The 14,517-nt window shown below is 37.9% G+C and overlaps 1 protein-coding gene across 2 annotated transcripts in view; it reads left to right on the top strand.

Annotated features, from left to right (window-relative positions):
* snx29 (sorting nexin 29) overlaps window positions 1–14,517 on the top strand; it is a 117,932-nt gene that overhangs the window by 59,208 nt on the left and 44,207 nt on the right. For both annotated transcript variants that reach the window (XM_086064830.1, XM_086064829.1), the window contains exon 15: window positions 4,535–4,641. In XM_086064830.1, the coding sequence (XP_085920956.1) occupies window positions 4,535–4,641 (107 nt within the window). The remainder of the gene's footprint in view (window positions 1–4,534; window positions 4,642–14,517) is intronic.

The following is a 14,517-nucleotide window of genomic DNA, read 5'->3' as shown; positions in this document are numbered from 1 at the left end:
ACAGCGTGAATGATAGATAAGGTGGAAATCAGGGATAAGAGATGAGAAACAAACAAAGGAGATTGTGCAAATAAAGTTTTAGGAAAGAAAAAAAGATGTGCTAAGAGCATGTATTCTTGCGCAACCTTGAATGGGCCTCATTCACTATCGTGTGTACGTACCAATTTGTACGCAAAACATGCGTACGCATGAAATGTGTGATTCATCAATATCTTCGTACTTTAATTTTTTTGCGTATTCTGCCAACAAATTTAGAACTTCCTCAGACCATCGATCCATCCATGTCCCGACCCGCTTATGCGTGCACACAAATAATAACAGTAGGGATAGACCGATTATCGGCCGGGCCCATTATCAGAGCCGATATTGAACATTTTGACAAATATCGTATCAACAAGCAGATCACAGCAGACAGTGAATGTCAGAACTCATCGGTTTTGTGTCACAGTTTGCTCTTTCTTGATGTCTTGACCTGCAGGCTGTTCAATAAAAAAACACTTTTGGAAAACTTGCTGTGATGCCCCAACTCTACTCTGCTTGCATGGGGTTACAACAAACCAAATCTACTCAAAACAAATAACCTATTGTTACTTTCTTTTGTTGTTTCCACTCAGGTTGAGAGGGGAATAACCTTGTAATCTCAGTGTCCCCCATTGATGGCCTTTTTGCGGGCTTTTTGTCCCCCCCCTCAACTTTACTGTCTTCCATGTTAGTTCATGTTGTCTGATTTAGGGATGGGCATTATTTATCATATCAGTAATCAACGAATTGACTAATTGGACTGAGCATATACTTCCTCGTCTAAAGTTACTTAAATTTGGCATTTAAATGTGAAAAGGTAAATAAAATAGACCTTAAAAAAATCTATCTGCCTAAACAGATTTAGACAGCACCTGAAGGTAGGATTACTGATGTTTATTTACTTTTCACCTTCCATAAGACTTTTGATCTGCAGCTGGTCTGAATATAGGATATTTGATTAATCGTTCAATAGTCTTTTTACACAATTTAAAACAGTTGGGTCAAAAGTAACCCAATTATGGATCAAGGGTAAAACAACTCATAAACAGTCAGATCTTTTACTTGGGTCAAAAATATTGGGTCATTTTGTATAGAGATAGACTAATATGCTTTTTTCAGGGCCGATACGATTATCGGTAGTCAGGGAGGCCGATAAATGATATTTGAAACCGATATACATTTGCAGAAAAAAAAAAGTTGATGTCGAAATTTTTAATAATAAAATATTAATAAAAACTCCAGCACTTGACTGCTTAAATGCCTTCAAGCACATGTTTATTAAACAGCTTTTGTGATTTGCAACATATTAAAGGTTTTTTTGTTTGCTATCAGCTTTTGCACCAACTATAATGCCAACTCCAAAACAGCTACTAATTCCCGGGCCAACTGTTAGCTCGCGGTCTAACCATTCACCCACATGCTAACTCCCAAATAGCCGCTAAAAAACAGCTATTAGGTTAGCTCGCGAGCTAACCGTTTATCTCGCGGGCTAATAGCTGCTAATTCGTGAGCTAACAGTTAGCTCGCAGGCTAACCATTCACTCGTACGCTAACTCCCAAATAGTTGCTAATTCGCGAGCTAACTGTGAGCTCGTGGGCTAACTGTTCACCCACACGCTAACCCTGGGATAACTCCCAAATAACCGCTAAAAAAACAGTTACACCAATGTCTCAAGGGATAGAAACAGTCAGGTGAGCACTCATGGGATGCAAGTCTGCCATTGGGAAACACCTCCACACACACTTTGTGCTACCGATGCAACACATTGCTCATGGGCAGCCCGACATTTCATTGCACACAACACAGCTGCTGGGGAATGACGCTCGGTTAGTTTTGTTATTACACACCAGCTGTCAGCCCAATTTTCTTTAGCCAGGAACATCTGTGGTGTCATCCCCTCAACCACTCCAGCACACATTCACTTGCACACACACACACACACACACCACTTGTCTCCTTCTTGTTTGTCCACATTACTTACATACTGACAGCATATCAAGAGGTGTTCTATCAGGAATGGGCATTTGACTGAGTATTGGGCACCATATTGTTTCAATAGCTTTGAGATAATGATACATCAACAATACCGTGGTTTTAAAAAGTCAAAGTTTCAATAACCGCTAATACTGGCTGTCATGAGCTCTTCTTTTTTAAGGGGACGTTTAAGCAGGGCACAATATTATTGGCTGCTTGCAGAGTTGAGTAAACGAGCTGCCTCTTTGAAGTTAATTGCCTCCAAGCAAGAAGAGATACTGTAAACACAGATGTCATTTTGCGCTGATTAATGTGCATTTTATTTTATTTTTTATAATAAAAAAAAAAAGTGACATTAGGTACTAGTTAGCCCCAAAGACGACATGAGTAGCCCACACAGGTCTGTTCTAAAAATAGCTACCTGAGATGGGACACTATTACTTACTAAGAAGAATTAACAGAAGAAAAATGTATTTATATATTTAATCTTAATATGATACATATTTCTTCCGTTCTAAATAGTCTATATTTTGTCTAAAAATCAAATAAAAAACAAAAAACAAAAAATAATTAAAAAATATATTAAATAAAAAAATTAATGCTAAAATTGGGGGGAAATTATTTTTTGTTTTTGCTTACTCAAATAATTCAACAAAAGGTCTTTTGATCTTTAGATCAGAAATTTTAATACCGTCATACCATGATACTTTCATATTTTTGCTTGATTTCAGAATCCACTGTACAAAATAGTCTATATATTTTGTTTAAAAAAAAATCGGTAATATAAATAAAATAAAATAAAAAATATTCAAAATATATAAAATAACAAATAAATCAAATGAAATTGGGGGAAAATGCTGTTTTTATTTACTCAAATAAATCTAAATAGGTCATTTGGATCTGTAATTTTAATACCGACATACCATGATACTGCAATATTTTTTCACACGGTTATTATACCATCAGAATCCACTGTACAAAATAGTCTATATTTTGTTAAAAAGTAAAATATGGTTACATAAATCAAATAAAATAATTCAAAAAAATATAGAATAATAAATAAATAAATCAAATAAAATTGGGGAAAATGCTGTTTTTATTTACTCAAATAAATCAAAATAGGTCATTTTGTTTGTGCTCACAGTTATCATACCGTCAGAATCCACTGAACAAAATAGACTATATATTTTGTTTAAAAATAAAATTCGGCAATATAAATACAATTAAAAATAATTCAAAATATATTAAATAACAAATACAATAAAATTGGGGGAAAATGCTGTTCTTATTTACTCAAATAAATCAAAATAGGTCATTACGATCTGTAATTTCAATACCGACACACCATGATACTGCAATGTATGTGCTCACGGTTATCATAATCTAATATTGGCCCATGCCTACGCACATTGTAGTATTTCGCCCCTCACAGGTAGCAAAAAAGGTAAACACACCACAGATATAACATTCAAACATTCACCCTCCTCACATTTGATTGACACTGTCAGATTCTTAAGGGAGCACTACACTATCTGATTTTGGACGGGTATGTTCCATCAGCAAAACATTATGGAGCCTTTAGACAAGTTAAATTCCCACCACAGTTTTAAGTCCCCTCATTTTCTCTGCTCTCAGAGCGTGTCTTCCCATCTCTCCCTTCAAGCTCCGGCGTGTCTGTCTGTGTCAGCGGGGTGTGTTGATGTCGAAATTCCAAAGTGAATTTTCTTCTGTGGTGCTGAAAATCCAATCAAACCGTTGCCCACCTCCTTCTCTGCAAAGACACAGCGCCTCCATTTCTGCCAAGCCGTGCTGTTCATTTTCTTTTTCTTTCTTTTTTTTTTCACAGAGGGAACCCTATTAGTTGATGTTTATGAGCTTAGAAACAACGCTTTAGGCGCTGCCATGATGACTTAAGCCTGTGAGCGAGCTTCAGTATTACAAAGAAACAATGAGCTCGGTCTGAGAGGAAAGTCTGCGTGGAAAAAGCAATGGAGTCAGGGGGGGACATTTATCATCTTAATAGGAATGACAGGAAAGGGGGGAAAAAAACAGTTTGAGTTTCTGACTTACATTGCGGCATCGTGTACGTACAAAGAAAAAGCGGATTTGTGTGCTTAAGCATCTTTGTGTTTGCTTGTAGAGCCATGTGCGATTGTGTGTGTGACTCTTTTACTCCGGTGTGACATTAATTCAGTGGAACTGGGATTGGAGGCCCTTGAGAGGCTGCTCGTGTGTGTGTTATGCAGACCCGCGCACCCTGTGTGCGTCATTCTCTTGAATTTTGATCAAAAAGAGTCTCACAGCTGCAAGTGTCACAAAGTAAGTGAGAGGAGCACTGGTGGAAATGTTTTCACTCCAATTGGTAGAAGAGTCCTTCCTCCAAGTTCATCCATTCTATTTTTTTCAGTGGTTTTCACAGGTGAGCTGGAGGTAAACCCAGCTAACGAAAAGGCGGTGTACACCATGGACTGGTTGCCAGTACCTTTGATTTTTATTTTATTTTTTTATGTGGCCGCAATATTTTTCTTTCTCTTGCAGCTCTGTCAGTATTACCGTCGAGTGAAGAGCACCCTCCTGCCCCTCAGAGTAAATCCATGGGCGACATTGAGGAGTTGGCGGCCAGCTATGAACGTAAACTCATAGAGGTGAGTGTTTTCTCTTGTTTACAGCTCACTACTTACTGACTCGCTCCTCGCATAATAGGATGGAGGCAAGCGTAAACCACTGTTAAACCTTTATGAAGTCACATTTTGAAATTCTTAAAGGAGACATATTTTGTAAATTTGACTTTCTAATTGCTTGTATGCACTGGATCTTTGGAGTGCCTACGCAACCATTAAATGTAAATGTAACAATTAAATAATTTGCTCCCAAAAACGTATCAATATTTATGCTAGAGAATGCAGAAGGCTTGGAAGCAGCCTCTGAACTGAAGAGAATGCTTGAAGCAATGGCAGTTATTACAAAAATGGCCCGCAGGTGGCAGCAGAGTATGAGAGATCAACCAGGGCCATGTTGCAAAAAACGTTTCCCCCACTGTTTTCAACAGGTTTGTGAATAATGATAAAGCTTAGCTATATTCTACTGCTCACTTCACTAATGCAGTTCGTTTCAAGAATCAGTTCATGAACCAAAGTCATTTTGCCCATTTTAATTAATGGGAATATAATTAATCGGTTCCAGCCCCAGAATCAAGTTATTAGTTAGTGTTGCCACAGTTAGTAACTGTTAACTTTACCAATTACTTGTTTTAAAAAGTAACTTAGTTACTTTTCCATTTACTTGCTTTTAAAATTAACTAAGTTCAATTAAGTTACTTTACCATCTTGCTTAACATAAATGATAACCGTTTTTCCACTTAATTGAAAGTGTGTTTTTAATAGTGCAGTTTAAGAGCAGTTTGGTTTCATTAAAAAAACTTACTTATAATTATTGTAATAAAAAAATAAAAATTTGCTACTTGTTTTTAGTTTTAAAAAAACACCCTCTTCACTTAACAAAAATAATTGAAAAAATAATTTATAAAACAAAAGGAGTCTTATTTACTTGACATATGAAACTATTCATTTTGTCATGGCAAAACTCAACATTTAAAAAGTACAACCAGTTACTGCCTCCGCAAAATTTAATTTGGAATGTAATGTTTGTGGAGTTTTTATCATGTTCTTGATATTTAACTAATTGGCTCCCAAAAATATATAAACACATTCTATTTTAAATATTGCCATGGTCCCAAAAACGGAAACAGATAAAAATATACTTTTTCTTCCTTAAGAAAGAAAAGATTCTAATCTTTCTTTTGGTAGGACCCATGTTTCTATAGCAATAGAACACAATAATCTGTGGGCCTTGCAAAATCAGTCAAAATGCAGTAAAACAGCCGGGAGCAAAGGGGGTTACTTCAGTGAAAATGACTGGGAGTGAATGACTTAAGAATAATTGATGTTTCACAATGAATCAATATTGGATTGAATTGAAGCGAATGGAATCAGAAAAGTCAAAAATCGAATCAAACTGAACTCTTGTGAATCGAAGTTGAACCGATTGAGGACATTAGAATCGATACCCAGCCCTACCTGCTGTTGGTTTGCAAGTAGAAGCATTTGCGTTCTACTAATTAACTATCAGGGGGATTTGAAGAGTAAGGAAATTGTTTTTAAAGTATTTTGAGAAAAAAATCAACATACTGGATGTATGTGTTATTTATACCAGCTTGGCATTTACTTAATTTATATGTGATTGGCTCAAATGTTCATTTAGTCATAATGCAGTTATTTTCAAATGAGCGCAATCCGTATTCTGTGAGACTGTGCAGCAATTTCATTACTTGTGGGCGGTCGCACTCGTGTAATGTTGTTTGCAGTGTACTCTAACTAGGAGATTGGCTATAATATGACCATATGCATGGTTAATTACGTGTCCTATTCACTGCGAGATTGACCGCTGATGTGCCAGCTCCACAGAGACCGTAAGGCTGTTTTAATAAATGTTATGCAAATGAATAGTTAATCCAGGGCTTTATATTTTTCAAAAAGAAATCATTTCCATTTTGTTTTTTTATGCAGGCCTTCACTTATTTATGCTCACATGTCGTGCATTTTTGATGTTGTTTACCTAGTTAGTTGTTCATTTGCTTGGCTGTCAGTCACAATTTCCTTCTCACAGCGGCAAGATAAGCAGGCCAGTGAGAACTTTTCTTGTCCCCTGCGGTTTAACATGTTGCCTTGCACTTACTTAATGCAGCGGCAATGCGGGTGCTCAAATTGTATACGGTATGATTTCTTTCATTACTTATGTCGTAATTCATAAATGATGTGATTTCCAGCAGTACCTTGTCAACAGGTTTCTGGGGAAAAAAATGTGACTGACCACACTATTGATTTTCGGAAAATGTCACATTGAGGCTTGTTGGTTCCTAATGAGGCCTGCCAGACCCAGATAAATATTCCACTGTTTGCCTTCATTTACTGGGGAAACACAGCTGTGTTTATAACCAGGCTCTGTTCAATGCCATTCATGTATCACATTGACGTTGACTTTGTACATTTTTTGGAACCAATTCTCTGGGTGCCCGATGTTCTTTTCCCGGCATCTAGTCGATACTATTAGACAGAAGCATAATAAAAAAAGAAAAGAAAAGAAAAATACTTTTTATTGTGCAGGAAGGCAAAAAAAATACATGATGACATTGGAAACAATGACAAAAACGTGTTAAACGTTGTGGCGCAGGCGGTGGTGTGGCCGTCTTTTAATTGGAAGGGTACCGGTTCAACACTTTGCACCCCTAGAGAATGCCTAAGTGAGAAATTGAACACCTAATTGCGCCTGATGAATTTAAAAATCTAATTTTTCGCACCAGCAGTTAAAGCTTTATTATATATATTTCTTAGAGCCCTTTTTGAAGTTGATAATACAATTTTAAACGTCTGTTTTCCCTGATGATGGAAAGCCAGTGGGTTATCCGTCGTGGTTTTGAATTGATTTCTTGTGAACTTTTGGAGTCTTATGAAAATATATGAAAGGATTACAGAATGAACTGATGCAAACTCACACAGTTAAAATGTTCACAAATAAGATACAACAGTCATGAAAAGTTTAACATTTTTGGATGAAATGTATGATATGTTCCGTTTGATGATAATTGTATGATGATGATGTATTAGCCACTCTTAGTTTGTCTAGTCTTATGTAGTTACCATGTCCCCAATAATGATAATGTGATCATGTTGTCAGTTGCTATGCAGTTACTATGACTCTTGTGATAATGTATGGATGATATGTCCCATAGGAACATAATGCATGATGAATGATGTATGAGCCACCTAGTTTGTGTCGTCTTATGCAGTTACGATGTCCCTAATGATGATAATGTTGTCAGTTGCTATGGTCCTGTAATAGTCACTCTTATTTTGTCGTATGGGCCTTTATTCTGTCATATAGAATTGTGCCTTGCCAGGTTTCTTTGCAACTTTGGTCAAATTTCATATTTTACAATTTCAGTGGCATCAACCTGTGGAAGTTCCACTGTACTTATAGTACAGCCCAAGCAGACTCTCTTCTTCCAATATGATAAACAATATATATATTTTTTTATCAAGCTCATTGGTGTTTTCTTTTGATGTTACAACAGCACGTTGGAAATTACTTTAGCAATTTATTTATTTTTTTTACATTTTTGTGCGTGTGTGTGTTTGTGCTCATTAGTTCACCTGAAACCAATTAAAAATCCCATACACTTCACCTAAACCGACGACTTCAGAATCCCGCGAGAGTCGTAAAGTTGTCAGGCGACCCGAGGAAGGATCAAAGAAAAGAAAGAAAAGTGAAATCCAGCACCGACCAGACAGCACTTACTACACCTACAGGGTTACAAACAAGAATCTTCCACCCCCAGAAACCGGCCCCCAAGTCCCTAGCCCCCCCCCCAGCAACCCCAACAAGCCGCCACCCCCGTACCCAGGAATCGGTGCCAGAAAGGGGCCGGACTTTTGCAATTATGCCAGGGGGCTATTGGCTTGTCGAGCATGTTCCACTCTCATTACGTCACGTTACAAACGGATCCAGTTCACCCTCCAGATGTCTGACTAGTATTCTATTAACACATTCTGACTACATTACACGTTCTGTGATTCTGCATGAATATTTTCAGCACATATGATTTAGTGTCATACCTACTGTACGTCTGCCTCATGTCTCATAGCAGTCAGTAAAGGGGAGTGAGCGTGATATAGGTCAGAAACTTTCAGTGGGACTGGGGATTCTCGCTTTGATCCACAAGCTCATTAATTAACCATAAAAAAAACAACAACATTTGAAACAAGAACAACAATTACAAGCCAGCTCCGAATCTCAGTTTCAGAGGAGATGCTGAGTGAACATGATATACTTATTAAACGGCCGTTGTCTTGCTGCGGAGTGGAAGTGAATGAAGCACTTGAAAAGGCAAGCAATGTTGTTCTTTTTATAACAGCGCGGTGCAATTTTGAGCGTTTCAGATGCAATTTGTGAACCTTTTTGTTTTGCATGCTGTGATTGCTCATGTTTCCATACGGCTTATCTGATGGCGTGCCTGAATTTTTTGGGGGGGAATCGAGATTATGGACCGCAGCTCCCCGCAGTGTCATCAGCAGACGAATGACGGCAAACAAAAGAAGCCTCAAGCCAATTTTCTTTTGAACACCCAATGCAGCACAGTGCGATAGTGGCTTGCACATTTGCCTCACAGTCGCGAGGTCCTGCGTTCGATTCTCACTTTAGGCCCACCTGAATGGAGTTTAGTTTAATATTTGTAAATAATGATTATTTTTCCATCAGTGATTAGTTTTTTTGATTTCTGTTTTTCTTAACTCATTCGCTCCCAGCCATTTTCACTGAAGCAACCCCCTTCGCTCCCAGCTGGTTTACTGGATTCTGACTAGTTTTGCAAGGCCCACAGAATATTCTGTTCTGTTGCTATAAAAACATGGAACCTACCAAATGAAAGATTAGAGTCTCTTCTTTCTTGTTTCTGTTTCCGTTTTGCAGTAATTAGCATTAACATATAGCTAAGTGTCATCATTATTCACAAACCTGTTGAAAACACTGGCAAAAAGAGCTTGTTGCAACATGGGCCTGGCTGATTTCTTATACTCTACTGCCACTTGCTAGCAGTTTTTCTTGGTAAATGACTACCATTGCTTTAAGCCACCTCTTCAGGTCAGAGGCTGCATAGATGCATGCTAGCATAGAAAAACATAAACAAACGTATAAATACGTTTTTGGGAGTGAAGGACGAAGTACTAAAACGTATTTCTACGTTTTTGGGTTTGAATGAGTTCATTTTGAGGTTGCCTAATTGATTGAAAAATCATTGTTCAGCCTGTGGATTTAATAAACAGTCTCTTATCTGGGAGAGGCTTTCCCCTGCCTGACTAGAACAAAAACAATTAGAGATTACAATCATTTAGCATCAACATATTTGTTTGGTACTAATTAAAACGCCACATTATGCGCCACCATAACAACCAGGTAATACAAACTTATTCTATCAGGAGATGTAGAAGAAAATTATTTTTTTTAACTGACGATGATGTTGATTTTCACTTTATTTATTTTTGGGGGAGATGAAAACAATGAAAAATAAATTAACGTTGACAGACGGGCACTTATTCCAAAGTAATTACATGCCGCAACCAAAGCGAAAAGCCACAAAAAGCTACATTTGTATCATTGGCCGGATTTCGCCTTTTATGAACGCCCATCTCTGCCTTTTCTAGTGCTCCATCTGCTGCTCTCATTTTTCGCACTTCACGCAGCTATGTTCTCATGTAGCTGTTTGGTTTTGTTTTTTTAAACACCCAGTGAATGGTGGACAGAACAGCTTGTCCTGTCTATATTGGTCCTCTCTCACCCTCTTTCTTTTTCCTCTTCTTCCGTCATCTTCAGCCATGTTTCCTCCTGTTGAGGAGCAGATGTGCTGAAGTGAGTCACAGAAATGCATCGAATCCAATATGCCGCCAGAACGGCGAGGGACAGACTTGTACTGTCGTTGTCATATTTTGGTTGTTAGTTTACGTATAGACGCGTTTTTCTCCAAAAGGATGCATGTTAATTGACTCTAATTCAGGGTTGTCCAATGTGTGGCCCAGGTGGCATTTGTGGCTGTACGGTTCTTAATGGCATGCCACATACTCTTTACTAATAATACTAATTGCTAATGATACATGGACTTATTTCAAGGTATCACTACTTGTGGGCTGCCCCCTTGTGGCCGTTTTATGATCAGTAACTAGAAATGAGAAGAATAGAAAATTGTTATCTATTATCCATCGGGATATATAGGGAGATATATAGGGATATTTTTACTATAAAATTTCATGTATCAAAAGTACAAGTGGTATCGGTTTCGGTGACTAATCAAGAGTTGAGTACTTGTACTGGTATTTGAATGAAAAAAAAAAGTGGTATCGAACAACCCTAATAAAGTCAAAATCAAAATGTAGTAATGTTGAGATCACACTTTTTATTTTAAAGAACATTTGTTACATGGTAATGACATGATAATAGAAAATTCAATTTTTTTTTATTTATGAATTTGAAAGGTACGTCACATTTCCTTTTTTAAATTTGAAGTTTATTTTGAACATGCAGTCATAAAAAAACAATTAAAAAATAACAAACTGAAAAAAAATATCCCTGTAAATATTATAATTGAAAATAAAACTTTGTTTATATTATATAAATGTATATAATTTGTATAAGTACATTTAAAATAATATTTAAAATGAACACAAGAAAATCATGCTATTTTTTTTTCTCTCCAAAAGTCTAGTTGAATGTACAAAATTTTCTTTTTTCAAATTGTGAAATAGTATGACAGTAATTAATACTAATAAATGATTTGTCACAAACAGATTTAGACTGTTTATATTTATTTAAGCATATCGCATCGCTTTGCTGTTTTTTTTTTTTTTTAACCCTATGTCTCAAACACGAAGAAAGAGTACATCGTAAAAGTAAATCAAAGATTCTGAACTCGCGCAAGCTTCTTATTTCTCAAAAATTGCATCATGGCTTTGCATGTGATCGATGGCACCAATTTGTCTCCGTGTACACAGACAATAAAAAGTAAAGATGGCAGAGTTAGCAGCAGTGCAAAGTACATTTGTCATGACTAATTCCATCCGCTGAGGATGGAGTGAGGTCATTTCTCCTCTCGCCATCCAATTTCAAATCCAATCTCAGCCCTCTTACTCTCACTTAGTTGGACTTTTTAGACTTCGTACATGTCCTTGTGCCACTTCCATCCCAGGTGACATTTGGAAGACGTGATGAGTTTAAGTGAACGGGATTGTTATTCTTGATATAAAACCCCTTTGCAAGAAAGTATCGATAAAGATGTACAGCAGCACAATGACCTAGTAGTTAGTGTAGGGGTGTCAAACATAGGGCCTGTGAGCTAGAACTGGCCCGTCCGGGGGGTCTAATCTGGCCCGTGAGGACAGAACACAAAATGCAGTTTTCCACAATATTTGTTGTCGTCGCCGTGTGGAAGTTCGAGTGTCGTCTCGGCAAAGCTAAGCCTTTGTCACAGCCAAGTCATCTTCATCACAACCAAGTCGTCTTTGTCACAGCCAAGTCGTCTTCGTCACGGCCATTGTCAAGTCGTCTTCGTCACGGCCAATTTGTCTTTGTCACAACCAAGTCGTCTTTGTCACAGCCAAGTCATCTTCGTCACAGCCAATTTGTCTTTGTCACAGCCAAGTCGTCTTTGTCACAGCCAATTTGTCTTTGTCACAGCCAAGTCATCTTTGTGACAGCCAAGTTGTCTTCGTCACAGCCACGCCATAGCCCCAGCCAAGTCAAAGCCACTCCACAGCAAGTCAAGTCAAGACATATGAGGTCCTGTCACGTCACGCTCGTTCCAGTCATGGCGACCAGTCTAGTCACATCCTGTCCAGTCATGGCGACCAGTCTAGTCCCGTCATGTCCAGTCACGTCCTATCAAGCCATTGTTGTCTGCTCACCGTTTTCCCTAGGTTTCATTAAAGTTCCTCAATTTGCACTTCATTCCTGTCTCACTGCCTTGCTTCCCTGCATTTGGGTCCACCATCCCTCAACCACTCACATCCATCATGACAATGATTCCTTATTGGAACATGGACACACTAGTCCGGCCCACTTGAGATCAATTCGATTTTTAATTGTTTGTGTTGTACTCTCATTCAGACTCATAGCTTAATTATTCTCTCTGCAGTTATTCATTAATTCCTATTTGTATCCAATTATCACTTTTTCATTTGTCTGTGTTGCGAAAAATAATGCAAATGAGATTTAATTAACCTTGTTCTGATGGTGCCCCCTTTGCTCTTCAAAAGTTGTGATAAGCGCATTGGAATGTCTTTTTTTTTTTGTCCTTTCATTTGTTTCTTCAACCTTATTGCAATTATTAAGCGCAGAAAACTTTTTGGGTGGCCTTAATTACTGACTTCAAGCAGGCAGCAGCGGCTTGTTGTAACTATAAACGCATGTGCAGTTCTTCAGGTTAATGTTCTGTGGATGACTGTAATTACTGTGTAGTCACCAATATGCACACACGTGCTACACACACGTAGTGGATATTTGGTTACGCACATGCACAGCTAGGAAAATGGCAAACTGATTAGCTCTCTTTTGTGAGACTTAATTGGGTTTCCCCGCGCTTAAAATTAATTCCCACTTTTATAATTATTTAACAGCTTTAGTGCCTTAAAATATGATTTTATTAATGGCTGATATGGTGAGGATAGGATTTTTTTCAGTTGCAGTACCTGTTCCTTAAAAAATGAGGGCATTCTCTGCTATTATGTAAGACTGTAATGCAAACTTCTTTTCTGTTATTGGACTCTCTTGAGGGTTTTGGATTGTGTTTTGGGTTGGGTCATGGCGTCATTTCGTTATGATGTTGGTGTGGTATGCTTATGCAGTTATTATGCTTGTGCAAGTCAGGGGGGTCATTGTGTTATGATGTATTTTGCTTATACACTTACTATGTTGCTCATGATGATAATGTGATGATGCTGTATTGCCACTCTTAGTTTGCCATGTTTTATGCAGTTACTATGTTATGGATGTTTTATGCTTATGCAGGTAACTATGTCACCCATGATGATAATGTGAGGATGCCGTTTTAGCCACTCTTAGTTTGCCGTGTTTTATGCAGTTACTATGTTATGGGGGTATTATGCTTGTGCGGTTACTATGTCACCCAAGATGATAAGATAAGATGATTCTGCAAATGATTGACGCTCCTAGAAAAGCTTATCATTTCCTCCAGATGCCACAAGATGGCAGCAAAACACTACTTCTCTGTTAGACAGGGTAGTGGCCTCACTTCAATGTAATTCTTTGGCAACAAGATGCCACATTATGGCGCCAAAGCGTTACTTTTATATTACACGGGTGAGTTTTTCTGCGGCTGACGCACGATAGGATCCAAAAGAAGCTTTGAATTTGCAAGTAGTGACAACGCGTTGTGTAATTGCCGTTTGTAAACCTTGAATGCCATAACAACTGCATTTGTCTGAAAAACACTTTTGGGCCAACAGTACGTACAGCTTTAAGTGTGCGTCCTTTCTTGTTCTGTGTATTCTTTCACGATGCGCTGTGTATAACTTCGGAATGTCATTGGGACCGCTGTAAACCGAGGACGATCCATCTCGAAACTTTTTCTTTCATACGCAGAATTCATTTTAGACTTGAGATTTTAACCAACCAGACCAACAGCCTTTTAAATCTTTTATTTCAATATTTTAGTCATTGTTGACTCTTTCTTTGGATCCAAAGGGTTCAAACAGTATTTCCAAATCCAGCCGCATGGAAGAGAGCGTCTACCTTTTTATTTTATATGACTGCCCTCCGGGGCTGGAGTAGTATTTGGCAGAGGAGAGATTTAAGTGGCAGCCCGAGGACACGCGCATTGATATTCTCTTTAGAACTTCTGAGCTGCACTTAACAGCCATACTATGACAAACAAAGAAGAATGCATAAATCAAAGCCGAGTC

Source organism: Leptonotus elevatus, chromosome 20, assembly GCF_054856555.1.
Source record: "Leptonotus elevatus isolate MCC_2025b chromosome 20, RoL_Lele_1.0, whole genome shotgun sequence".
In the NCBI taxonomy this organism is placed as follows: domain Eukaryota; kingdom Metazoa; phylum Chordata; class Actinopteri; order Syngnathiformes; family Syngnathidae; genus Leptonotus; species Leptonotus elevatus.
This window is presented reverse-complemented; position numbering and strand designations above follow the sequence as displayed.